General features: G+C 36.0%; 1 protein-coding gene across 3 annotated transcripts in view; it reads left to right on the top strand.

Annotated features, from left to right (window-relative positions):
- Positions 1-27,835, top strand: part of LOC150077842 (NPC intracellular cholesterol transporter 1-like) — a 671,091-nt gene that overhangs the window by 412,731 nt on the left and 230,525 nt on the right. For all 3 annotated transcript variants that reach the window (XM_090384813.1, XM_090384814.1, XM_090384816.1), the window contains one exon: positions 20,766-20,906. In XM_090384813.1, coding sequence (XP_090240939.1) covers positions 20,766-20,906 — 141 coding nt within the window. The remainder of the gene's footprint in view (positions 1-20,765; positions 20,907-27,835) is intronic.

Here is a 27,835-nt window from a genome sequence, read left to right on the forward strand (position 1 = left end):
ATGATGTCCACCATAACCTCAAAAGACATCAATCACATTGCATGATGAAAGAGATGGGAGAGGGTTTGCCAGAGCTTTGCTCTGGAGACTAAACATGGGTACCATCACTTCAAGCCTCCAGTAAGTAAAGTGGTGGTATTGCACTGGTTGACTGAGAGTCATCTATTATTTAGTGTTGCCTGGTAAAACAGAGGGGTAGCATTCCTGCATGTGGTGTGGGTGCCCCTACCTTGACCCCTGTTCACATTGGTGTGTACCTGGGTTGTCACCTACAGTGTGCTAGGCACCGTATTTCTGGGCTTGCACATGGGGATCATACCCAGGGTTACTAACAAGGTGGTTCCTTATTCTGAAATAGCATGCTTTATTCGCATTACTCTTCCAATTTTCTGTCTATCTTCCTCTGTCATTAAAATATAACAAAGGAAATGTAAAAAATACGTTAAATAAGGTTTCATGTAATTATTAGTGAATATCACATTTGAGTATCCCATGGCACCTAATTCAAATATCTTTTTTTTGGTGTACAGTGAGAACTCATTTCAGAGCTCCAGTAAATATCTGACATGATAGCTAGCAGGTCTCTTGGCTTGTTGAATTGAAAAGGCATCAGCATAAATAGTCTCCAAGTGGTTGATGTATTAAGGCTGAGCCATGATTGGAAATTAAATTTGTGCTTAAGGTATAAAAAATTGATTTAATGGCTGTGATTATGACACTAGCATTTATTTTATCAATATTACATGAAAAATGTGAGATTAAATCAACTGTCATTAAATTTTTAACTATGTGACTTTGATCAGTTAAATTATGTTCTGTAACTTACAAAAAATTTAAATGAGCCAATTGAATATGGAACTATAAGAAAACTGTTGAAGGAAACAAGTTCAATAAATATTAAGCTGTCTGCTTCTAATGCTGCTATTGTAAATGTTTCTATAAACAAAGGATTTGGTCTAGAAAGTAAAGTAAAGTATGAACATTAAAAGTAATGGAATTAGGATGAATCAGTCAATAAATATAATGCTAAATCTGTGCAAATGTTAATATTTTGGACTTTTGGGTGTGTGAATGTATCCCCAACTCACAAGGGAAATCAGAAGGTGACATGAGTAATTACAGAGCCCTTAGCTAACTTCTGTTCCAGAGAAAATAATGGAGTCACTAGTTAAAGAAATAATGCAGGATCATCTAGAGAGGATTGCAGTTATCCTGAAGTCACAACATGGATTTGGTAAGGGGGTAGACTTTTCTGACTAGTATGATTGGTTGCTCTTATGCAGTAAAAAAAAAAAAAAAAAAAAAAAAGAACCAGATGCAAAAAAATAATTCTGATATCATATACAGGTAGTTCTCGACTTTACAAGTTAATTCGTTCCAAGAGCGGACTCATAAAGCAAACTTGTAAAGCGGGAATTTATTTCTCATAGACAATGTTAAAAATAGCTAATTAGTTTGTTTAAACAATGATTGATTTATCCAAAGAAATTAAATCATAGCCTGTAAAATCAAGCAAATTATAATAATATAGAAATTATTTATGACTTACAAATGTTAAAAAATGTTTATTCTTCATCCTCGACTAAATGCACATTATTGGCTTGGCACTCATTGGTTTGTTGCACAAGGAGTCATCTTCAGAAATGCTTCGAGGAATTTATTTCCAAGATAATCTTCTCTTTTCTTTATAAATTTCAATAGCATGCATAAGCATTTTTTAACAGAATGCACAAATTGCAACTAACACAATTTGCTCAGAGTAACAAGTTTTATGGAGCTTAAAAAAGAAAAAAAAAAAAAAAAAAAAAAAAAAAGAATGAAGAGAAGATTCTGAAAATTTTATGTTTTTCGTATGATTGAAGATTTCAGTAAAGGGCAAACACATTTCACCATAATAATGTAAAAACCCACACAATTCCAGCTATCGGTATTTTCACAAGTGCAGTAACATCGAGTGTACTACCCATTTATAATTGCTTGCAGTAATATAAAAGCCCAATAAACCGGAAAGTGCGAATTGTTTTTATTATTTTATGGTTGCAGCTTCCAGAAATGTGCTTTAGAGAAATATCACAAAGCGTTCAAAATTGGTTCTTATAACATATGATAACGATGAAAGTGTAGTGCGTTTAATGATTTGAATTGGACCTTTTAGGGAGTTATATAGTGAAAATTTGAACTTCTGAGGTCATGGAATGAATTACCAAAAAACGTGTTATTGGGTTCACATTACGATATTTTCGCAATACTATGGTAACAGATTAATATCGTAAAGTGGGGCACACTGTATTGTTTAGCTATGCGTGTGGTTTGAAATGCGGTATTTATAAATGTTTAACATTCATTTTTTGCAATTAATGTTCATATTTTTGACTTTGTTGATACTTGACAAAAAAAACACATCTTAAAGTGTGAACTGCCTGTACTTGAATTTCAGAAAGCTTTTGATAATGTTGCACATAAAACGGTGATTGCTGTACAAATTGGAGCAGTATGTCACTAAGGGGAGAAGTTATTGCTATGGATAAAGGGATGGTTGAGTAGGAGAAAACATTGGTTATCAGTGGGCACTGCCACTTTTGTACTAATGTGGTGTCCCCAGGGTTCAATGCTGTGCCCATTGTTGTTTTCTATGTATAGTGATGAAGGTATATCTGGATTAATGTCTAAGATTATACAGAAGATAGCAGGGTGATTAGGTGATTAGTGGCAGTAATCAAGGTGAGCTACTGCAACAAAATCTAAAAAAAATTAAGCAAATGAGTGAAAAATGGCAGTCGAATTTTAACATTGATCAATTCAAGGTACTGCCTATGGGAACAGAAGTCCCAGATTAACATAGCAACTGTGTGGTACTTCATTCAGTAACATGAAAGTGGAAAATGAGAAGACCTGGGACAGCTTATGGGATTTTGTCAGTGATATACAGGAATTCCACAGGAGGTCCCTGTGGACTGGAGATGTGTGAATTTAACCACTAATTCACAAAGTGGATCAAAGGGTGACACCAGTAATTACAGACCTGTTAGATAAAATTATGGGGTCACTGGTTAGAGAAGTAATGCAGGACGATCTAGACAGGACTGCAGTTGTACTTTGGTCACAGCATGAGTTTAAGAGGAGATCTTGTTTAATCAATTTGACTGCATACTATGGTGCAGTGACAAGGGAACTGGATGAAAAAAAAAAATAATTTTGATGTAATATATACAGTACTTGGATTTCAGAAAGCTTTTGATATTGTTGCACATGAGTCTGCTGTATGAACCGGAGCAGTGTGTTATTAAGGAAAAGTTACTGCTATGGATAAAGGGATGGTTGAATGAGAGAAGATAGAATGGTTATCCATGGCCACTGCTCTCCATAGACTAATGTTATTAGTGGAGTCCCCATATGGTTTGGTGCTGGGCCCATTGTTGTTTTCAGTATTTATTAATAATATTGATGAGGGTATACTAGGTTTGTCTGTTTAAGTTTTCAGATGATACAAAAGTTGGCAGGGTGATTAATGACAGTAATGAAGGTATACTGCAGAAACAAGATCTAGAAAAGTTATGCAGAAGGGCCAAGAAAAGGCAATTAAAGTTTTACCTTGAGAAATGCAAGGTACTTCCTAACAGCAGTAATCTGAGAGTAAAGTATTAAATGAAAATGAAGAAGACCTAAGGGTAATTGTGTAGTTAGTCAGATATGAATTTCTCTGAGCAGTGCAGACAGGCTACCAGGACGACTCATGGAGTTTTGTCAATGATATACAGGAATTTTTCTAGCAGGGTTAAGGTAATTATCCCATTGGATAAGGCAGTGAGCAGACCACATTGAGTACTGCATACAGGTCTGGAGGCTACATTTTAGGAAGGATGTACATATGCTGGAATGAGTGCAAAGAAGGGTATTGAGATTGGTGAAGAGAATAGGAGGGTTTCCTTACCAAGAAAGGCTTCAGTTTAACAAATTGAATTGTCTGGAGACTAGGCACCAGCAAGGTGATCTGATTGAAGTGTTTAAGGCTTTGAATGAATTGAGCAAGCTCAGTGCTGATGACATTCTTCTTACTCATACGGCAGACATGTGTGGACATAAATTCAAATTGATGGTTGTAGCATTGTGTGGAAGTTAGTCTTTAGCCACACACACACACACACACACACACACACACACTGAGACTTTGTGTGCCAAGCCCATACTCACCAGATGTTGAGCCCCTGTGGTTTGTTGTTGTAGAAGTGGGTAAGGAAAACTAGAGAAATGTACCAACTGTGTGGTACTACACTTAAGGCGGTAGAAAATGAAAAAGACCTTGGAGTAATTGTGCAGGCAGATATGAAGTTTTCTGAGCAATGCAGACAGGCTGCCAGGGCAGGTTATGGGGTTTTGTCAATGATATATAGGAATTTTGCTAGCAGGGAAAAGGAGGTGATTATCCCTCTGTATAAGGCAGTGGTCAGGCCACGCCTTGAGTACTGCGTACAGGTCTGGAAGCCTCATTTTAGGAAGGATGTAGATTTACTTGAGCGTATACAGAGAAGGGCAACAAGATTGGTGAGGGGAATGAAGGGATCCTCTTACCAAGAGAGGCTTAAGTTCTGCAAATTGCAGTGGCTGGAGACTAGGCACCTGTGCGGTGATCTGATTGAGGTATATAAGGCCTTGAATGGGTTGAGCACGCTGAATTCTGATGGGATCCTTCCACTTGTTCAGATTACGAACCTAAGGGGGCATAAATTCAAATTAAGAAAAGACATGTAGAATAGATGTGTGGAAATTTGCCTTTAGCCAGCGGGTGGTTAATTGCTGGAACAAATTTCCATCTGTCGTGGAAGTTGATAGGTTGAATAAATGTAAGGAGGAACTGGACAGGCATTTGGAGAGAATGGTGTGTGTTTTTTTTTTTTTTTTTTTTTGTCGGCTAATGCTGCATAAGCTCATACATTTGCTTTCTTGCATCACATGCCACTACTACTACTACAAGCTATTGCAGAAGATGGACAGGTAATGTAGGAAGTTTTTTTTTTTTTCTCCTGATGCTTTAAGTTTGCTTTCTTGCATCATTTGCTAATACTAACAGAATTTTTGGATGTCCATTCAGTTTTTCTTCAGTCTTTTTTTTTTTTCAGGCTGAATCCACTTTCTCTTGTTTATACAAACAGTGCCAAATGCAGTTGGCACAATATCTTAATAATTAATTTGCCAAATTTGTTTAACATAGTTTTCTTTTAGCTCCAAATCTTCTTGACTTCTTTTAAATAAATAGTTTTTCAAACTACAGTATATGTCATGTAAACTTTAAGTGGTCAGTTAAGACAATGTGATTTCAATGACAGTAAACAACTGTCATTGTTTTGCTTTAATTACTAAAAAAATTTTTATTGTAATTGTGATATAGTGTCACTAACATAGTCTCATACTTGTGGCCATTAAATTAATTTTTTATATCTTAAATTGACAATTTTAATTTCCCTCTTGTTTTGGCCTTGACCTACTATTAGTAACTGTTTAGTAGCCTGTAGTGGTAAATTACCTGTATTCAGATAATTTAAAATATTTTCTGAAATATGGGGATTGTGTTATCCTGAAGATTTATGATTTATTTTCTCTTATCCCTAGATCTTTCTTTTCAGGACACTGCTAAAGGAAGGGTTGTTATGACTCCTATTTTTACTGGAGTATGAATAGCTTATATTGGAAAAAAAAGTTAAAAAAAATAATAAATAAAAAATGAGTTTCACATCTTTAAGTTTGCATTGACTATAGTGAACATGAGTCAACAGTGATAAAAGTAAATTCTGTGTTTTTGTGTTTATTTGTTACTTAATATTAAAGATGTAGAGTAAACAGTTGCATTGGTGTAGAAGGAACACATATATATATATTTTTTTTTTTTTTTCTTTTTTGTATTAAGTGAAATCTGATAAGTTGATTTGAAATTTAAACTTGATTTGTTTCAACTGGGAGTTTGGTGTTTTGCTGAAACTTGAACAAGTATTCAAGTATTTGTGTTTGTTAGGCGGGATCCAGGGTTTCCCCTATACACCGCAGTGTACTCTAAAAGCATATCGCTGAGCCGGCAGAAAAAAAAAAAAAAAAAAAAAAAAACTTTTCAAGGAAAGAACAACTAATAAAATGTTTGAACCCGTTACTGTGTGTAAGTGTGTGTTCTGTTGTATGTTGTGTGCCGGCTCCTGGCATTTCGCAGTCTGGGGGCAGAAGCAATTTCCTTCTACCCCCAGACTCCCGTCCCTAGCCACGTGGAGGCAGCCAGGAACAACTATACTTCATACTGATGCAAAACATCAAGAATAAATGGGAAGGACTTAGTAGGAAAATAGTTAGAAGAAAGAAACGGAAGAAATAGGTTAGAAAAGGAAACAGAAGAGGAAAAAAGAATTTCCTCAACACTAGTGGCAAATAATTAAAAACATTTCAACAAATATTGCTTTAAAACTCTTACTATTACAAAATATTATTTATATTTTGTTATATAAAATCTTCCAATTGAAAGCAAAAATAAGTAAGTATATTCAACTACAGTTAAGTTAAATTTGATTCAATAACACCAATTAACTTATTACAACAAAATTCAGCAACTATTGGAACAACACTTAAGTAAATAATTACATTTACCATTTAACTTAATGAATCAACCACCAGCCCGAATGGGGCTGAAATTTACAAAATCTCAATTTCTCAGAAGAGATATACATATATACAAAACTAGAAAACAAACACAGAACAGACTCAAAAACCCAAAAACAAAACCAGGTAATAACTGTAAGTTACAATATAATACAAAAGTTCTAGAAGAGTTAAAACTTTGTTACATATTTACATTTAACTACGAGCTAAGACATCTCATTTACAACAGAAGTACAAGAAGAAAGACTCCACCCTAACCAGGGCAAAACAAAAACTGTGCATTATTATACCTAAAACACAAGAGTTAGATTCCTAATGGTGTCGATGTTATCTAAGAACTATCTGACATTAAGATTTTCCGACGTTTGAAAACCTTATCCGCAAAAGTTGAAAAAGCCCCAAACAATTCCAAAGAGGAAACCAAAAGAGGAAACTCAGAAACATCAAACACGTTTGTTATTAATTGAAAAGGAAGCCGTAAATCAACATATAAAGGACAGTCTAATATTATGTGTGGAACTGTTTCCAATTCACCACACAAACAGTTTGGAGAGTTAGCAAGACCGAAATGAAAAAGCTTAAAATTAATGCTACCGTGCCCAGAAAGAAGAAAGGTGAGATATAGACCTGGCGTAAACCAGGGAAAGTTATCCCTAGTAAAAATTTCTACTGTAGGTTTAAAACTATAAGTTACTCTTCCTTTTGTATTAAGATTCCAATCCTGTTGCCAGGAATCTTTAAAGAGTGCTGTCAACCTTTTACATTCCTCCTTATAGGTAAGATCCAAATTGTTAGAATACTGGTTCAATTGGACAAGAATACCTCGACTTTTATGGAACATAAGAAAATTTTGAATAACCTCATATTGAATTGGTAATTTCCCAGTTAAAACTAACAGGGCTGGGGTAGAAATGGTTCTGCAAGCACGTGATGTTGCTAAAAGGAAAAAACGTTGCGCTTGTATAAGATACTTTGCAACCATAGTTGTAGTACATTTACGGCCCCAAGCACCAGCAGCATAGACAATAATCGGGATAAAGATGCATCTGTAATATGTTCGAAGCACACTGGATTTTAAACCAGAAGTACATCTTGCTATATGAAGTATTTTGCCAGTGAGGATTTTAATTTTCTTTAGCAAGTATTTCGCATGCTGGACGAAATTTAGCTTATTATCCAGCATGACTCCTAAATATTTGAAAGAAGTTACAAGGCCAATAGAATTATCATTAAGTTTTACGGTTGGTGGTCTGTTAACAGCTAGCCGCCCCTTCAACAGCATCTGCTTTGTCTTTGAGACTGAGACCTCGAGCTTATGCAGTTGGCACCAGCAGTCAAGATCAAGGAGTGCCTCATTGGCACGTTCCTCCAATTCCAACCTGGAATTACCAAGGATGAGAACGACCAAATCATCGGCGTAAGCAACTTTATGTGTATATGGTAGATTTTGAGTGAGCCACCCATCCAGAACAACGGACCAACAAATTGGTCCCAGAACAGAGCCCTGGGGGCAGCCACGAGTAACCTGTCTCTTTACAACTTCAAAGCCAGAGGAGACAACAATGTTACGGTTTGAGAAATAACTTGATATTAACCTGTATAAAGGAATGGAAACCTCGGCCTCCCGAAACCTCGCGAGGACACTTTGCCACCATAAGGTGTCAAAGGCCCCCTTGAAGTCTACAAAGAGACCAAGGACATATTTGCTATTAGAGGCAGCTGTCAAATCAAGGGTGGCATTAATGGCATCCACCGTTGAGTACCCTTTCCGAAAGCCAAATTGATTACGTGCCGAAAGAGAATGATTGTTATAATAAATCTGAAAACGAAGTGAGATTAATTTTTCTAGTACTTTGCTTAAAGCAGGAAGTAAAGCAATAGGCCTATATGAAGTAACCATATTTGCCGGTTTGTCTTGATGTTTTAATAATATTTTCAAATTTGCTACCTTCCAAGAATCAGGAAAACAACCACCAGCCAAACAAGAATTCAATAAGTCACTAATGCAAGTCGGGCAAAGCTTCCAGATTCGCTTCAGTATGGACACCTCCATCAAGTCCAGACCGGGACATTTGCCCGAATTAAGTGAACTGATGGAGTTGTCGATTTCAAAAATGGAAAAAGGTTCCTCAACACTTGAAGCAGAGTAACAAAGATGATTCAATCTTAAGGAAGTCTGCAAAGGACTCTCAGGAACGGTGATATCATCCTTTATTATTTCTTGTAAAATGAGAGTGATGGATTCCTTCCAAGAAAGAGTTTCCGTGAGATCTGGTTTTAGGATTGAAGAATGGATCAGACCAGGGTGAATCTTCTCAGTAACCAGTTTGAACACAAAACCCCAAGGGTCAGAATTTAAGTTTTTTGAAATTAGATCATCCCAAGCTTTTCTCTTACATTTATATATAGTATTGAAATAAGTTCTCCTTGATGTTTTATACTGTTCGTAAAAAGTCTGTATTTCCGCCTGGGGTCTGTGTGAACGCTTAGCCCTTTGAAATTTTCGCCTTGCAGAGCTAAAAGCTTTTCTCAGGTTCGAGAGCTCAGACGTCCACCAAGGGACGGAAGAAGGGGAACGAGAACATTTCTGCAATGTAGAGTCACAAACAAAAGAGAATAACTTCATAAATTCTTCAAGATGGGAATTAGTGTCCAGAGAATTCAGAAAAGCAATACAGGTAGGAGTAAAAGTATCCAAAAATTTTGCATCAAAAAGTGACCAATCTATATTAACTGTTCTATATCTGGGAAAATCAGCTGTGTGTCTGGAAGGGCCCAAGGAAACGTTAAATTTAATGTGGAATACAATGGCATTATGGTCACTACCGGACCACGTGGGCTGAACCGACCAAGAATGAATGTTACTGCCAAAGGCTCTGTTGGTAAGAGTTACATCAACACTGGACTGTCCGGAAGCAGAAACAAAAGTTGGAGGTGAATACGGAATGTTCCAAACCGTTAAACCTTTAGAAAAAATTAACTCCTCAAACAACTCACCCTTAAGATTTGGAGGAAAAGAAGACCAGAGCGACGAAGAAGAATTAGAATCTGTCATAATTAGTAGTTTTTCACCAGCTAAATGCGATAATACGTGGTCCAGATAGATTAAAAAAGGCTCAATTGGCTGTACACCTTGTGAACAACGCATGTACAATGATATAGCATAAAACTTTTCAAACGGACCCTCTATGCAGGCGCAGGCAGCAAAATTAGAACACAAGGTATTAATTTTAGTAACAACCAATGAGGGGTCAGCCACCACCAGGGCTGCCCAAACCATAGCCCTGGCATTCCCCCCAGTACCAATATGCTGTATATAAGAAGAGACTATTCGAAACGAAAAAGGAAAGCCTTTAACCAAACCCTTTACTGAATATAATTCTTGTAAACCCATAAACGAAATCTTTTTATCAATTGCAATTTTTGCTAAGTCATTAGTAACCGAAGCTGACCTCTGACAATTGAGTTGTATAACTTTTAGCGAAGGACTAAAAGAAGAATGGAGGATTCTATTGAAAATTAGTTTTTGAGCGAATCAGCTCCTGTGCTCGAATAAATTCCGGGCAGCTAAGATCCCTATAAGAGTGTTTACTATCCTTTCTCCTCACCTTACAGTTAACGCAGCAAGGGGGGGAGTCTTTCTTAGTACAATTGTCAAATTGGTGACCTTGATCACCGCAGTGACCACATACATTAGCAGTTTGTTGACAAGTTTTTGCGGAATGACCATATCCTAAACAACGAAAACAGCGCAAAACAATGGTAAAGTCCTTTACACTGTGGGCTGTCCAGCCCAAGAAAACTCTACAATCCGAACTCAATAAGCAGTGTCTCATTTTCGGGGAAACCTCGAAAACTAAATGACAAGTATTTTTATTTTTCGAGCCAAACCTGAATCTTACTTTAGTATTTGTTTCAAAATCCTTTTTATCAATTTTATTACAGAGATTTTTCTCAAACAAGTCATCCAAAAAGTCCTCATCTGAGGAATCCCCAGGGATGTCAAAAACTACCAAGGTTGGGTTTAACTTCTTAGGATGTTCTATGTGAAGATCGCAGTCCGCAAATTTACCACAATTCTCCAAAGTACGGAGATCATTCTCAGTAGCAGTCTCTATTACTATCCCTTTCTCCCTTAGCTTTCGCACTGATTTAATCTTAACCTTCTTTAACTCTTGCTTAAAATCCGAAGAAAGGAGTTGTTTTACATCTTCGCTTGACGTTACCGTACTGTTTACGCCAGCTTTGACGAAGAGAACGTGTTTCGATTGAGCACCCGAAGGTGGAGGGGCTAGAGCTGGACCAGTTTGAGGTCTTAAATTAGTAGTAGTTACTGTAGCAAACGTGGATGCTGTCGAGGGGTCTGAGGAAACAGACAAGGGTTTGGAGATTTCATCCAATTGCTGCGTCAGCGTATCCAATTTTATTTGGATATCCTTCAATTGGTTATCTTTAGCCAGCAAGCTGGCAGAAACATCCTCAAATTTAGTCAAAAAGTCTTCCACAGTTGCAAGTTTTGTACGAAGTTCTGTGATTTGGAAATCCTTTGATGTTAATAGTTCCTTCAAATAAATATTATCTGTAGCTGCAACCTGCAAAGAAGCAATCTCCTCCTTAAGCTTTGAAGTCGTCTCAACGTCTTTGGCAGCGAAGTCGTTGAAAAATTTCTTCTGTTCCTCCAAAGCAAAGGCCAACTTCTGAATTATCTCCTCCACACCAATCCAAAGTTGCCAAGATGATGTAATAAACTTAGATGGAATGCCCTTATACGAATGTGAAACTTCAGAAAACTGATTCTTATAAAAGTTAAAGGCTGAAATCAATTCAGAAGGATTACTAATGTCCACAATCAAGTTCTTGAGACTCTTAGACTGAGACTCATTCAAAGCCAGAGGGCCTTCAACTTTGGAAGGAGTACTGGTAAGAATCGAACCAATGGGTCCAAACTTCTGTGTAAGAGAACTGTCCAACACTGAAATGTTCAATAGTTGGGGACACTTACCTGTATTATCATCACGAGAAGTACTTGAGCTGGTGGAGCTATCCATTTGGAATGTAATTGTACCTAAAGTTTGATAATGAATAGTTCTGTTTCTACTCACCAGGGGCGTTCAAAAAATTCACAAAAATAAGTATTTTTAATCTGAATTACCACACCAAAAATGAGCAGGATCCGCCCAATAGGTATCGAGAAAAGGGCGATTTAAGTTTAAAAAAATAACAGCCCAAACCAGCCCAAAAATAATATTGAAGGCAGGTTTGAGCAAACAAGACAATTATGCTTATATCTGAGTCCCTAATAAGCCAAAACCCCCAAAACTTTATGGAGGGGGTCTATAGGGCATGAGAAGAAAGTATACTAAAGGGCAAAATATTAGGAGCACCCAAACAAAAGTTACAAAATTTAAAAGACAGTGATAAAAATGGCAATTCAAGTATACACAATATTTTCAAGGTAACTATTGGTTACCAAAACAAATATATTATAGTCAATGATAATGTTTATATAACAGTGCAGCCAATAATCTGCACCAAAGATAGTATAACAAGCTAAAATGGTATTACCAACAGTCTGTAATAACTCAATATACAAAAACGCTATAGGTTATAGCTACACCACAAAATGGCGACTCCCATATGGAGGCAGCCATGCAAACACAAAATGGTGACTTAACAAAAGTCCGCCAAAACTCAATGACCTTTAAGCCTATTGGTCAAAGAGAATGGGGAAGACAGTATGGCTGCCAGTATTATTCCAATTTATTTGGTAGGCAAGAGCTGAAAAAATATAAATCATGGTAATGGCTGGCTATTTGCACAAAACAAATTAATCTTCAGTACCCCAGTGCAACAATCAGCCACCCTAGAGTTCCAGAATGGTGTCAAGACCTTTAACAACCCCAAGCTTGAGGGTCAAAGGCCAAAGCAGAAAAAAAAAAAAAAAAAAAAAAAAATTCTGTAAGTGAAGGGAAACAACAACGTTAAGTGTCAGCCATTGTTCAATGTTATCAATAGCGATAATTTCAATAAAAAATGCAAACTAAGGATGAGGAGCAGAGCGCTATCCCTTCACTCACAGAGCCAAGAAAGTTATGAGTACACTCACCATAATTTCTTTGTTATGGGGACATACTTTTACAAAGGTGGGGTGGCCTAGAAAACACTGAAAAAGATAAATCCTGGGAGACTAAGAAAAACACGTCTGAGCGTATATAGAGACCTCATGCGTTGTCGCTGAAACTTGAACAGCAATACTTCACCTATCAGACATCAATATACAATTGGCATGAGCTTTTGTAGCTGAATCTTCTGTGTACCATATGGAGACTATAAGCCTCCTTTAAGTGAGGAAATCATTAAGGAAATGGAGAGTTTCATCCATAGTACACAAAAATCAATCTTGGTATACTGCACTAAACAGCAGTTTAGTGCAGTATATGAAGAGCAGTTGTGTTTAAAACATAAAGTTGCAAGTAGTATAAGCTGTTACAGTTGACAATAAATAAGATCAGACTTCAGACGGGCACCTCCCTAGCCAGGTGGGCAGAAGTGGCAGTGCGTAGCACACACTTCTTGATTAGCCCAGGGTTCGAGCCTGTGACCACCAAATACAGAGGATGCAGAGAGGTCAGGAAATGACCACCGCATATCCCCGGAGAAATATGGCCTTAGTTGCTAATGCTCCTAAAAACCAAATACAGGTGACCCCCGCTTAACACTGATCATGCGTTCCGGAAAAACAGAGCGCTAAGTGAATCCGCGCTAAGCGAGCGCCGAATTCCCATAAGGTAACATATGTATTTGTGAGTTGCGGTCGGTGCCATAGGATATTTCCTAATCAACAATACGTGGTAGTGAAAAGATACACAAATATCGGTCAAAATATTTAATATTCAAATATTTGTACTTATAAAATATTCTACGTTACCTACGTATATAATTATATGGTAACTACTTATGTATCAAAATTAAACTTAAAATTCCAATTAAAATCATGAATTTAATTGATTTAATTTAATTATGAAAAATGTGTCGATTTTGGGTTGAACTTTGGCCCTCTTCCAAATAAACTAAAAGGGGTATTAATTTTAAATCTCTCGCAGCGTTACCACCAACAATAAAGTCAATCGATCCTTCGCCGCTTTGAAACCTGGCATGTTTTATCTTCTTTCAATATGAAACTTCTTGTAGGCAATCGTTTCCACAAAAGTCCTGCTTCATCTATGTTAAAAACTTGTTGAGAAGTATAACACATAATACCCCTCTTCAATAATTTTAACAAGTTCTTTTTTGAAACTTTCGGCTCCTTGATCTGCACTTGCGGCTTCTCCCTGGATTTTAAATCTATTCAATCAGCCCTTACTAGTTTTAAATGGTTCCACTTTTTTTTTTTTTTTTTTTAGGTGAGTTTTCTTCAGATCATCATATAGGCTAATATCTCTCTCTCTCTCTCTCTTATTATTTATAATATTTAACTTAACTGAATTCTGCATTGGATATTATCTTCAATAAAATTAGTTAAAGTCTTTCCATTTCAATCGTAATAGCCGGCCTAGCCCTTGTTGCTTGCAGTGGAACAGCTATCTTTCCCACTGCTAAAATTAATTCTTTATTTTTTTTTATAATTGTTCTTATAGTTAAACTTGCAAGTCCTAAATTATGGCACACATCCGCTTGTCTTTGACTGGAATCGATTCGCTTCAAAACGTCTAATTTAATTTTCAAATTCAGTAGTATTTTTCTTACATTTATAATCTTCGTACTGCGCCCAGACATTGTTGCTTTTTTATTCTTATTGGCCATTATTAACTCTTTGAAAATGTAACTGCGTTGGTTGCATTAATTATGACACAATGTTCAAGTAAACTGTCCGTTATGCACGATGTCTAATACTGTACTGAGTGATGACTAGACCTCGGATAAATGCATATAACGCAAATATTACAAGCAATATACTTGATCATTTTTTAAAATGTTGATCTCGGAACTACGTAACAAGTCACTGTACTGCAATTAAATTAGCGCGCGAGAGAATTTCACTGAGCGTGGGAATATTTCTCAAGTTTGTGTGGGAAACGTTTTAACCGTATTTTCAAGCTATCGACTCCATCAAATGAAACGATTTCGTTAAATATGCCAAAAATGCAATCTGTAAAAGAGCGTTATAGTGATCTGTGACAGCGTTATAGCCAGATAGTGGTTATAATATAAGAACAGCGCTATAGCGAATCAGCGTAAAGCGAACCGCGTTATAATGGGGGCCTGCTGTAACAATAACTTGTCATAGACAAGATCCCATGAGCTGCTCTGGCAGCTTGTCTGCACTGTTCAGAAAACTTCATATCTGACTGCACAGTTATCCTCAGGTCTTTTTCATTCTCCATTATCCTGAGTATAGTACCACACAGTTGGTTTTGCACGGTCAGTGGCTTTAGATTTTTCAAGAGACAATATGGTTAATTTGAATTTTTTAAATGCTTGTGAGTATGCTGCTTTCGTTCAGTCTTCATTGCTTAGAGCCCTCAGTTGTGCCTCAAGAAGACAACGAGTTAAGAGGCGAGTTGTTAATTGGTGGAATGCGGAATTATCCAGGTTAAGGAAAGAAGTATTTTTATGTAGGAAGGCATATCAGGGGTATAGGCGGTGGGGGCTGAATGAGGCTCAATTTTATCATGCATGTTATAGGAATAAAAAGAAAATTTATTATAGGGCTATTTATGAGAGTAAATTAAAGGCTTGGAGAAATCTAGTTACTAGTGTGGGCAATACAGATCCTTGGGGATTAATTTATAAACTAAGTATGAATAAATTAAGACCTGGAGAGATAATGAATACCGTAATCGTCAATGGAGTGGAAACAACTGATTGGATTACAACAGTGCAGGCAATAACATCGGAGTTGTTTCCTCGTGAGAAAGAAGGGGGGGAGACAACAGAGCAAGAAGGCATCAAGGACTCTAATGTAACATACCTTGGGTCTGTTGATATTAGCTTATTTACTTTAGAGGAATCGAGAGCCGTTTCTAAGAAAATTAACATTTCCAAAGCCCCAGGAATCGATTTAGTAGAGAATATCGCTGTTCTTAAAATGATTGAGCTTTATCCTAACATCTTGTTAAACTTGTATAATAAATGCTTACTTCAAGGTACCTTTCCTGGGATCTGGAAAGTTGGTTTGATCAAGCTGTTAGTTAAGCCGGGTAAAAAACCAAATGACCCAAGAGGGTATAGACCAATTTCGTTATTGGCCAATCTTGGCAAAGTTTTTGAAAGATTGCTATTTTTATGATTGAACCAAGTCATGGATAAAAATGGTTTGACCCTGCCTTATCAGTATGGTTTCAAGAGAGGGCATTCTACGGAGGATGCCATTAATGATCTCATGAATTTCACCAACCAGGCAGAGGATAAGTATGTGTTAGCCATCTTTATAGATTTTACTGGAGCTTTTGACATGGTGTGGCATGAGAGTATTCTGTCTGCATTAAGGGGTATGCAATGTCCAGACTTATTGTATAGGATGATACAGAGTTATTTGTATTGTAGGAAATTTATACTGAAAGCTAAGCATCTACAGTTTAATAGGAATCTTTCGAGAGGGTGTCCTCAGGGGTCTGTATTGGGCCCACTTTTTTGGAACTTAGTACTTAATTTATGGCTAGAACAATCAATTGAAAATCTGCATAAGATTGCTTATGCAGATGATTTGGTTTTATGTATTACTGGTAAATCCAGGGCTGTGCTTGAAATAAGAGTGGCCCAGGTATTAGAAAGTCTAGTGTCGTGGGCTGATTTGCACAAACTATTGATATCTACAACTAAAACTGTTATGATGCTTCTTAAGGGGAAACTAAATTATGCGCCACCGCCTAAAGCTTTAATTAAGGGGAGGCATCCCCTAGTATCTGAGGTGAAATATCTAGGTATAAGAATTGATGATAGATTATCGTTTTTCCCACATTTAAATTACTTACACGAAAATTAAAAAATTTAGTGCAGCAATAATTCGATTAACATGGTCAGATTGGGGGTTGAAAAGGAAAGTTTTAAATTTATACTACAAGGCAGTCTTCTTACCCATAGTTGCTTACGGAGCATCAGTGTGGTACTTCAGAGTTACTAACGTTAAACTTAAACAGAAATTGTTATCGATTCAGCGCTCAATGCTTTATGTTATTTCTAATTTGTGCAGAACAGTCTCAACGAATGCTATGCAGGTTTTGGCCGGCCATTTGCCTCTAGACTTGTACATTGTGTATCGGGCCCTTTGTTATTACTTAAAAAAAAGGCATAGTGGTTTCTTTCATGAATATTACATCTGATGTCACTATAGAGATAGTTAAAGTTAAGAAAAATGTTCTAACACAGTTGATTGGTATGTGGCAACAGAGATGGGATCTTAGTGCAACTGGGGAGGTGACTAGATTGTTTATTCCAACAGTTAAATTTACTTATGATAGTAACAACAAATGGTTTTTTCCTTCTATGGTAACATCGTTTATTTTAACTGGCCATGGCTCATTAAATTTTAAACTACATTACTTTGGTCTAGTCAGCTCTCCTTTATGCACTTGCGGTCAACCTGAGACTTGGAGTCATTTATTATATGATTGTAGTTTGTATGTTGAACATAGAGAAAGGCTAAAAGTGAAGATTGGTAATTTAGTTAGAGGCTGTGAAAAAGACCTTATTGCTAATCAGGATAAATTTCAAGCACTGCAAGAGTTCTGTGTAACTGTTTTTCAACGGAGAAGACATTGGAATAATCTAATGATTACTAATTAAGATTTGGTTATATACATTTTGATTATTTGTGTTTTTTTTTTTTTTTTTCCTTTTAGTTTGTTTATATTATGTGTGTGTATATATGTATTTTATTTATTTTTCTTTTTCTTTTCTTTTTTTTTTTTTTTTTTTGCTGACTCTCAGGTGTGGGCAGCCTGGGAGCGGGATTGCTGGCACCTACCGGTATAGCACTACTTCCGGTGTGTGCGGGATTTTTGTGCATGAGGCACTTAAAATAGAAGACCAGGCCCAGCACCAAGTGAATATGGGCAGCCATTAGGGTCTATTCGCCAACGGGGAGCGGCTGTGCAGGTGACAGCTTCTCCCTGATGGCGAAGAGACCTTCCATACAGGTCTATTTTGCAGAGGTTCTGCACAAAGTCAACTTTATCAGGTGGAGATAGACGGAAGTCTAGGTGCCACCTTAGACATAATAATAATAATGCTCTGGCAGCTTGTCTGCACTGTTCAGAAAACTTCATATCTGACTGCACAGTTATCCTCAGGTCTTTTTCATTCTCCATTATCCTGAGTATAGTACCACACAGTTGGTATATTACTATGGCATTAATGCTACCCACATACAGTACTGGACATTTGTCAATGTTAAAATTCAGTTACCACCTCTCAGCCCATCTGCCCAATTTTTCTAGATCCTGTTGCAGTAGTGTACTGTCATTAACAACCCTGTCAAACTATGTATCATCTGCAAACTTGGACATTAAGCCTGATGTCAATATGATTGATAAATATAGAAAACAGAGTCCAATACCAAACCTTGGGAAACTCCACTAATAACATTAGTCCACAAAGAGCTGTGTCCATTGATTACCACTGTCTTCTCCCACTCAACCATCCTTTATCCACAGAAGCAACTTTCCTTTAATGCTACATTGCTCCAATTTGTACCACAGTCTTCCATGTTTAACAGTATCAAAAGCTTTCTTGAAATCGAAGTATATGATATAAAAATTATTTTTTGCATTCAGTTCCTTTGTGATGTCATTGTCGATATCCAGTCAAATTGGTCAGACAAGACTTCCCCTTAACAAACTCATGCTGTGTCTGAACTATAAATGTAGATGATCCTGTATTGCTTCTTTAAGAAAGGTGTCTCCATTATTTACCCCTGAACAGAAGTTAAACCAGATTTGTAATTACTTGTGTCACCCTTTGATCCTCCTTTGTGAATTGGGGTAGCATTTGCACATCTCCAATCCTTGGGAAACTGAGTCCAAGGACACTGATAGTTATGGCTAAGGGTTTGCTTACTTCCTTTAATATAAATAGATAGATCCCATCCACCCCAGGTGCCTTTCTTATGTTTAATTTCAACAATTTCTCCTCCACTTTGCTTTCAGTTATTACAAAATCATTTAGCTCCTTGCCAGAGTTTAATAAATATCTGGCATTCCACTCCCTGAATAACTCCTCATGTGTGAATGTAGATGGAAAATACCCATTCAATTTGTCAGCTACCTGAGTAGGGTCTTCAACAGTGGAACCATCGATATCAAGTGACCAGTCTGACTCATCCCCATCCTTCTAGAGTTTACATAAGTAAAGAACTCTTTGCTGTTTTTCTTTGCATCCTTTGCCAAAGATTTCTCGTAATATGCCATTGCCTGCTTAACCTCCTTTGTGACTTGATTACACATCAGCTTATATCTACCGTAGGCTTCTGTGTCACCTGATGAATTATATGCATCCCATGCATTTTTCTTCTCTGCCATGAGTCTCATAAGTTGATCTGATAGCCATTTATGCCTAAACTCTGAACAGTATTTCTTAGTTGGAACAAAATCCCTATTAGCTTCCAAGATTCCTTAAATATTTCCCATTTAGGAAATTGTAGAGCAATACTTCATCTTGTACTGCTGTTGGTAACATCATCAGTTGGTCCTACTGTATAAACTTTAACAACTGTCTCAGACCATCGTATTCACCTTCACGAAAGTAAAAACACTCCCCTTTACCTCTGAGTTGCATCTTTGAGTAAATCCTACATCAGCATACCGGGATCACTGCCACCTAGCGGTTTCTTTATATGCAGATTCTTAATGCAGAAAGAATCGCTATGATAATCAGATAAAGAGTATTATTATTAGCCATATGGTGCAAGGAAGCCTGAGGCTTATGCAGTAGCAGCCAAAAAAAAAAAAATTTGAGAGAGAGAGAGAGAGAGAAAGAGAATGATGATATCCAGCGCTCAGGACCCTGGGTATGCCAAGCCCTTACTTGCCAGATGTTGAGCCCTTGGTGTGGTTACTTCTGTTTGCCTCTCGAACATGCTGCTGTAGAAAACAATCATCCAATAAATCCACAAAATTCTTGCTAGTGTTGTGCAAGTGACTAACCCACCAGTGCCAGTCAATATATGGGAATTTAAAGTTCCCCATTATAAGACAATCTGATTTACTGGCCCACTATTTCTCTGTACAGCTCATTATACTCATCAGAGTCACTAGGCCTGTAACACACTCCTACTCTCAATTTCACTTTCTCATTGCTTATGTTACACCAAACTGACTCAACATTACACTGTCCACTCATGCCAATTGGATGCACTTCCCTAGATTTAGTGTTTCTTAACTAACAGCATAACCTCTCCTATCCTGTCTATCCTTCCTGTACACATTGTATCCCCAAATTCCAATTCTGAATTCTTTATATCTGTGTTACACCATGTCTCTGATATCCTAACGATTCTGCATCTGCCTTTGATTCCAATTTTGACCAGTACCTTAAATTCATCAAATGTATTTACTAAACTCCTAGCATCGGTGTATATGCACCAGTTCTTATTTCTAGCTACCCTAACACAGCCCATGTATTTACTTGTTCTGCAATGACTCAGCAGTCTCCAAATTCCCCAGCAACTTGTTTTCCTGGCTGCTGCTCATTTCAATAGGAGTGCAAGAATCACCTTCACCTTCTTTGCCAGTGGCTACTATTAACCTATCAGTCTGTGCATCCTCCCCCCAAGCTAGCAGTTTTCTGACCCACCTAACACTGTCCCGATAGGCCATGTTATGCGAGTCGGAAACTTCCAAATTCCTGGAAACAATTCAATAAAATGGCATGTATCTGGAAACCTTCTTGAAAACATTAAAATATGTTTTTAGTATTTTGTGAGGGTTAACCATCAAAGCATGTCTCTATTGTCAGGAAGTTTGTTCTTATCAACAAGTGTGTTTTTTTTTTTTTTTTTTTTTTTTACCAGAATAAAAAGTAATATGTGGCAGAATGAAAAGCATTCATGACTCACTTTAAATTGTTAACTGCACATTCAGTATACATAAATATCAGTGTGTGTTTTGACTGTTTTGTTATTGTCTTCACAGAATAACAGACTTGATGTTTGCTGGTGTATTACAACAAAGAAAAAGGAAAAAAATCCAGTTGTTTCAAAAGGCATTTTATATAAATGTTTCAAGAACTTCTATGCTCCTTTCTTGTTAAGAAACACCTCTCGAGCTGTTGTGGTGAGTTAACATTTGTTGAGTTTATCTACTACTTAGTCTAAATTTTCATTTAAAAATATTGTGAAAGTATTAATTTTAATTACAACGGTAACAGTTTACCACTTGAATTTTTCAAATTGTATATGAATTCATTTCAAATACCATGTGAGATATTAATATTGCTTCACTATTACTTGAATAAAAAAGTGCAGTGATATTAGTTACTTCCCCTCAACCTCTACCATATAGGTACACAAGAATTATCCTTGGAACCCAAAATTAATCTCATGCACATATTAACAATGAACTGGTTTGATTGGGTGGGTGGAAGATTTTAACTTTGGATTTTTTTTTAAATGCAGAATGCTACCTTATGATAGAATAAATTGCTTTAGGAAAGAGAATTACAGTAGTAACCTTTAAATAAATAAATACAGAATTTTGCATTTGATACATATATGTACTGTATTAAGAATTACACCAATTCGCAAAATAAATATACTAATTCTTATAATAAAAGGTTGTCTCATCTGTCCATTTTGTTTTATAGAAAACTAGCTTCAGCTAGTTCAGGTGAAAGGTTTTATTTTACTTTTTTTTTTTTTATATTAAGTCTAACCTTCAATTTCTTAGCCATGGACTTTATGTAACTTGGTTCAGTGGAGATTTTTGTACATATCATGTGTGAGAGAGTGTATTACTATAGACAAAAAAAAATCTAAGGAGCCACCTTCCCATTTTATTAAAAATTTTCTAATTGACTGGGCATCTCAGGTGTGCCATGTCCTGACAACAAACAGTAAACTCAGCTTATCTCCCAGCTCTGTGTGTTACCCTTTGCTGTCAGGATTAACTTTATCATAGAACAACTATATGTACTGATCATTATAGTGATTTTAGCACTTTCTACCAATCATGCAGAACAGCGGTTCCCAACCAGGGGCTTGCAAAAGTGTTTCAGGTGATTTGCACTAAAAATTCTGTAATGGAGTCTGCTTAGATTTCTGTAATGGTATATTTACATAGTTTATATTTTTTATAAACTACAAAATAGTTTAATTTATGCTGTTTAGTTCAGATTTATATTTAGTTGTGGTTTGGGTCAATACGGCCTTACAAAGCAAGCATGCGCAACAGAATGTTAGCGGCGGTTGGGGGGGGGATTGGGTGCAAACGTGCCCATATGTACTGCACCATTCAGTCACATATCAGACAAACTCCAGTAAAGATTGCTAGTCACTGCACCGTGCCATATCGTGCTGGGTTTGAACCCTATACAATATAAATTGTTTTTAACATGAATTCGTAGTATTTTTAAACTTTAAAAATCATTAGGGACCATTGATTGAAGACGAGAAGTATAAAGAACAATGATTTTGAAATACAAGTTAATGAGAAGCATAAAAATCAAAATCATCCCTCAAATTTGTCCCAAGAGTATAGGTACTCAATAATAATTATGCAATATCGCATAATTATTATTGTTATTATATTATATTATTATGCATAATTATTATATTATTATGCAATATTGCTTAGTACAACTTAGTACTGGAAATTTTTTATAATAAAAATTCAGAACTATTATATGATTTCAGAGAATATAGGCTTAGTGGTTTGTACATTCTACATCATCAGTTCAAAGGTTGAACTGATGATGTAGAATGATTAATAAAAAAATAAAAAAAGCAAATGCAGTATACCATTATCTCTCCTTGGCTGGTGGACACAGATTAATGATTTTAAATTTTCTCCACAAAAAAAATTCATTCTTAGTTATTCCCTGAGCAGCATGATGCTTAGGTAAATTGTGTTACTTGAAGATAACAAAACTCAAACTTACATTGTTTTCATTTTTTCATTATGCTTATTTCTCGATAAGAAATATGTACATAATGGAATCAATTATTTCATGGTATTTTCTTATCACTTCTTCAGTGACAACTGTCTTTGCAATATTGCCATCACAAAAGGTCAGGTCACAAGAACTTGTTGGAAAAAGTTCTTGTGAACTAGATGACCTATTTTGAACAGGCAGAGAGTAGAAACTTGTTTCTTGTTCAAACTACAGTTGAGCATTCTGGTCTGTTGGCTGATTTTGCCCATATGTACTCACACATGTTAAAATCTGATTGTTCTCTTTCCTCTTCAGCTAAAGGTAAAACAAACTTACTAGCATCCTATTTTTCTTTTAATTCTTTTATTGGCAAACTTGTGTAAACTACCTCCTGCACATTCCCAGCATGCTTGTGTTCCGCTCAATGCCACCTGTGGTTTTCTGTCAAAAAAATGTCAGAAAAATTTTAAATTATTTTTATGTAAAGAAACTCCAGATCCTGTTGGCATTTATCTTTGTTCTCAAAACCTGTACTCTTGAGCTCACTCCTGTTCTTTATTGTCTTTTTTGCAATTTCTTATTCCACTGGTGTATTTCCTTCAGCTTGGAAATTTGCCCATATCAAGACAGTTCCTAAAATGGTTGACAGATCCCTTCCATTCAATTATTGTCCCATTGCATATGCCTCTATTCCTTTCAAAGTAATGGAGAAATCCATCAACTGCCAATTTTTAAATGATCTAAAAATCTTCTATTTGATCAATAATTGCCAATATTCTGCCAATGTTGATTTACTGGTGATAAATTGGCTTATCTATGAACAAATTCAATGGAAAAGTTTGAAATTCAACCAGTTGCTCTTGACACTAACCTTTGATTGTGTATCGTGTAAATGTCTTTTAAACAAACTCCATCTTGTGGATTGTTGAATTTTTGATGTGTAAACATCTTTGGCGGCACTTACTAAATTTTGAACAGTACTAAAATCAATTTGTCATGATTTTGTGACACGGAAATGACATCATTTCCATTTCATAACAAAGAAAAATGGAGTTGGGAGAGATGATTGCACAAAAGATCGTGGGAGGTGATCTTGGATGTGCTTAGAGCTGGCATAATCCATTTGGTGGTGGAAAAAACGTTTACAATTTGGGTCATACCACTTAGGTGGCTTTTGGCTAACCATTGCCACCCATTAATAATCTTGGATGTGCTCAGAGCTGGCATAAACCAGCTCTGAGCACATCCATGATCTGCTTCCTTGTTTTTCCCTTCAACTTCTGTTTTCTGGAACAACCTCCTTTCATACGTATTTCCCAAAAATTACAATGTACAGAAATTCAAATCTAATATCAATGAGTATCTTCTTTCATCTTCTCAACCTCATGCACTATAGTTTCTAATTCCTCCCTTGCTTGGGGGTTTCATAAAAATGAAAAATAAATTTACTTTCATTAATGAAACCTTTTGGAATGGGAATACCCGAAATATACCAAGTTATAACTGAGAGCAAAATGATTTCGCAATAATTGAGAAGAAAGTGTAAGAGAAATTGTTGAAACTTAAAGTAAATAAGGCACCTGAGGCTGATGGGATCTATCTAGTTATGTTAATGGAAGTAGCAAAAGAGGTAAGCAAACCTTGAGCCATAATTATGAGAGCACATCCCTGGATACAGGTGAGTACCTTTTCCAGATTAGAGATGTGTAAGTATCTCTCCTGTTTACAAAGGGAAATCAGAAGCCGAAGTAAGTGATTACAGATTACCTCGACTTCTGTTTTAGAAAAAATAATGGAGTGAGAGGTCAAAGAAGTATTGTACAATCATCTTGATGGGAATGCTGTTATGTAGAAAGCACAGCATGGATTTGTCATGGATTTGGTGATCTTGTGCGACCTAATCTGATTAGGTATTATGATGTAATAACAAAGGAACTGGATGCAAACAATAATTTTGACATTGTATATTTAGATTTCACTAAAACTTTTGACAGTATATATATTGGAATAGTGTGGTATTTGAGATAAGTCACTGTTGTGGATAAAGAGATGGTTGAGTGACAGAAGACAGAGGATGATTATAAATGGGTGCTGCTCTTCTTGGACTAATTTTTTATTGGAGTTTCTCAGGGTTCAGGTCTGTGCTGTGCTCTTTACTGCTTTTTATATTTATTAACAATATTGATGAAGGCATATCAAGCTTAATGTCTAAGTTTACAGATGATACAAGGTTGGTTAATAATAGCAATCAAGATATACAGTAGACTCTCGATTTCTGGGATACATGGTTGAAAAAAAAAAAAAAAAAAAAAAACCCGGATAATCGAATTCCCGGTTAATCCAAAAATACAGAAAGTCCCCGACATACGTAAGAGATACGTTCCAGGACTTCTTACGTAAGTCAGTTTATGTAATTCAGGAATGACTAATAAAATAATGCTACTATATCCCTGATGTGCCAAAATTACAAAAACCACATATCCCCAGAAGAATGAAGAAAAATAGTTGCATATTTTTAATTAGTTCAATTAAAAATTTTTTTATCTGGAGACAGCGGTGAAGTAGCCAGAGTGGCACATAGGAAAAGAAAACAAAAGGAAGAAAAAACACGTTATTGTACAGTAAAAACTGATACATTTATTTCATAGCCTTGGTTATTATAGTTGACTTCATTGGTGCTGATCCTTTCACCCCTTATCATATTCTGTCTTTGTCCTTTATTATTCTGTTCACTGTTGACACTGAAAAATCTGAATTCCACACGATACTGTTAATGTTTGGCCATTTTCATACATCCTTATTATTTTAATTTTCTGACCCAATTCGATCACTTTCCTTTTCTTGATAGATTTAACTAGTACTGCTCTCACTTATTCTCTTAGTTGGCACCACGATAATGGTCAAAATTAAATTTTCTGAAAAGAACTTCACAGGGTTAAGGCAAAAACTCACTATTATCACCCTATGCAAGCTCACATTTTACTAAAGCTCTTTTCTGGAGGTCACTACCATAAAACAAAAATAATTTGTACTTTCTGGGTTATTGGGCTTTTCTGTTAGTGCAATTCATTAGAAACAGGTAGCAAACTCAATCTTATTGCATTTGTGATAATACCAATAGCTGGAATTCTGAGTTTTTGTTATTATGGTGAAATGTGTGTTCCCTTCACTGAAATCTTCAGTCATATAAAAAAAATATAAATAAACGTAATGCAAGTCCAAAGCTACATAAGTTGGGGACTTACCATATGGAAAAATGTTCAGCAACCTACGTAAAAAGTATGGCGATAGATAAAAAAAAAATGAAAACTTTCCACGCACACTCAAGTGTCCAATATGCAAGTAGTGCGTATTGGACACTCATTTATTTTTTATGATGTCGATTTTAAATCTAATAGCTTCCCTTTATTTTTTACAATGTCATGTATGGTTTGGTCACCAACATTCTAATGGTTCATTAGAGATTTAACAGATGCACCATTTTCAAACTTTTGAATAATTTCAAGTTTTTGTTTAATTGAAAGCACAACTCCCTTCGTTTGCCCATCATTTATGCGATTTCTAAACAAACAAAAAAAAATCCGACACTCTGACATAAATAACAAAACAATTTGTCTTTTTGTGGTGAGATGGAACAACAATTGGCATGATGCACAAAAAACAAACTAAACTTTTTTTTTTTTTTTTTTTTGAGCAGCGGATGTGAAGACAATGGGGGTTGCAAGATATAATAGGTACACTAATCTCCAAATGACAACTTATAACGCTGCTTCTTGTTCCTTATTTACAGCTTGCAAAACATCTGTTTATACCTATTCTAGTTATTACTTGAATTTTATGATTTCTGGTTTTTTTTTTGTTTTTTTTTTATAATTTAGATTTTGAAGTGTCCCAGTTAATCCGATCCTGGTAAATCGAGTCTCCCCTTTTTTGTACTACTGCAGTAACATTGGCGGATTCAGGGTAGGGGCATCGGGGCACGTGCCCTTCCTTTTTGGAAAATATACACTAGTTGCTTAAATTCCCTTTAGCTACAATTTTTTTCCCCCCTTCATTGTTAACATAGGATTTTATCTATTTTTGCATTGTGCTCAACTCTTTTCAACTGAATACAGTTGGCAACACTGATGCTAATGAGATTGCTATTCTAGTGCACAAAATGGTGTCCCCTCTGTCACAAATCGTGCCCCTCCTGTCATTTTTTTTCTGGATCTGCCATTGTGCACTAAGGCCTAGAAAAATTAGGCATGTGGCCTGAGAAGTGGCAATCTAAGTTTAAAATTGATAAATGCAAGGTACAAGTGCATATGGGCAGCACTAATCCAAGAATAAATACAAATGGGGTGGTACCATACTCAGAGTGGTGAAGAACTAAAGAGACCTAGAGTGAAATATGAAGTTCCCTGAGCAATGTAGACAGAGAAGCTGCTAGAACAGATCATGGGGTTCTGTTGATGATATTCAAAAATTTTGCTAGCAGGTAGAAGTGATTATTCCATTGTATAAAGCAGTGATTGGCTTGCATTGTGGGTACTGCATACATGTCTGGAAGCCTCATGTTAAGAACAGTGGTGTATTCGGGCTGGAACAACATTCCAGTAAATTTTTTATAAATGTCATAATAGAAAATCATTAAATTTATACACCTAATGTTATGAAACAATGCATAATCAAAGGGGAGGGAGAAATATCTACTTTGCCCATTGCTACGAAAAATATATATTAATAGTATTCTTTAATAGATTTCTTTAAAAATTTATTTAAAAAAAAATTATAAATTTTGTAATGAAACTTGAACATTTCTTGCTAAAGTACAATGTGTTAGATAAAGAGATCCAACGAATGATATGTGTGTGTGTGTGTATATATATATATATATAAGTGTCACCGATGAAAATAAATATAGATGGAGAAGTTATTAAACACAAAATGCCGAGCCTAGTTGAAGAAAAAAAGAGAAAAAGAATGTTAAAGAACCTATATAAAATTAAGTAGAATTAAATCTGAATTAATGCCGAATTAACAGGCCAATCATATGTACAAAAGCTGAAAGAAAAAGAGGGGAGGGGTAATAGAGATTAAAATTATAAAATAAAAATTCAAGAATTAAAAA

The sequence above is a fragment of the Mastigoproctus giganteus genome, chromosome 11, assembly GCF_048544385.1.
Source record: "Mastigoproctus giganteus isolate SK-2022 chromosome 11, ASM4854438v1, whole genome shotgun sequence".
NCBI classification, from domain to species: domain Eukaryota; kingdom Metazoa; phylum Arthropoda; class Arachnida; order Uropygi; family Thelyphonidae; genus Mastigoproctus; species Mastigoproctus giganteus.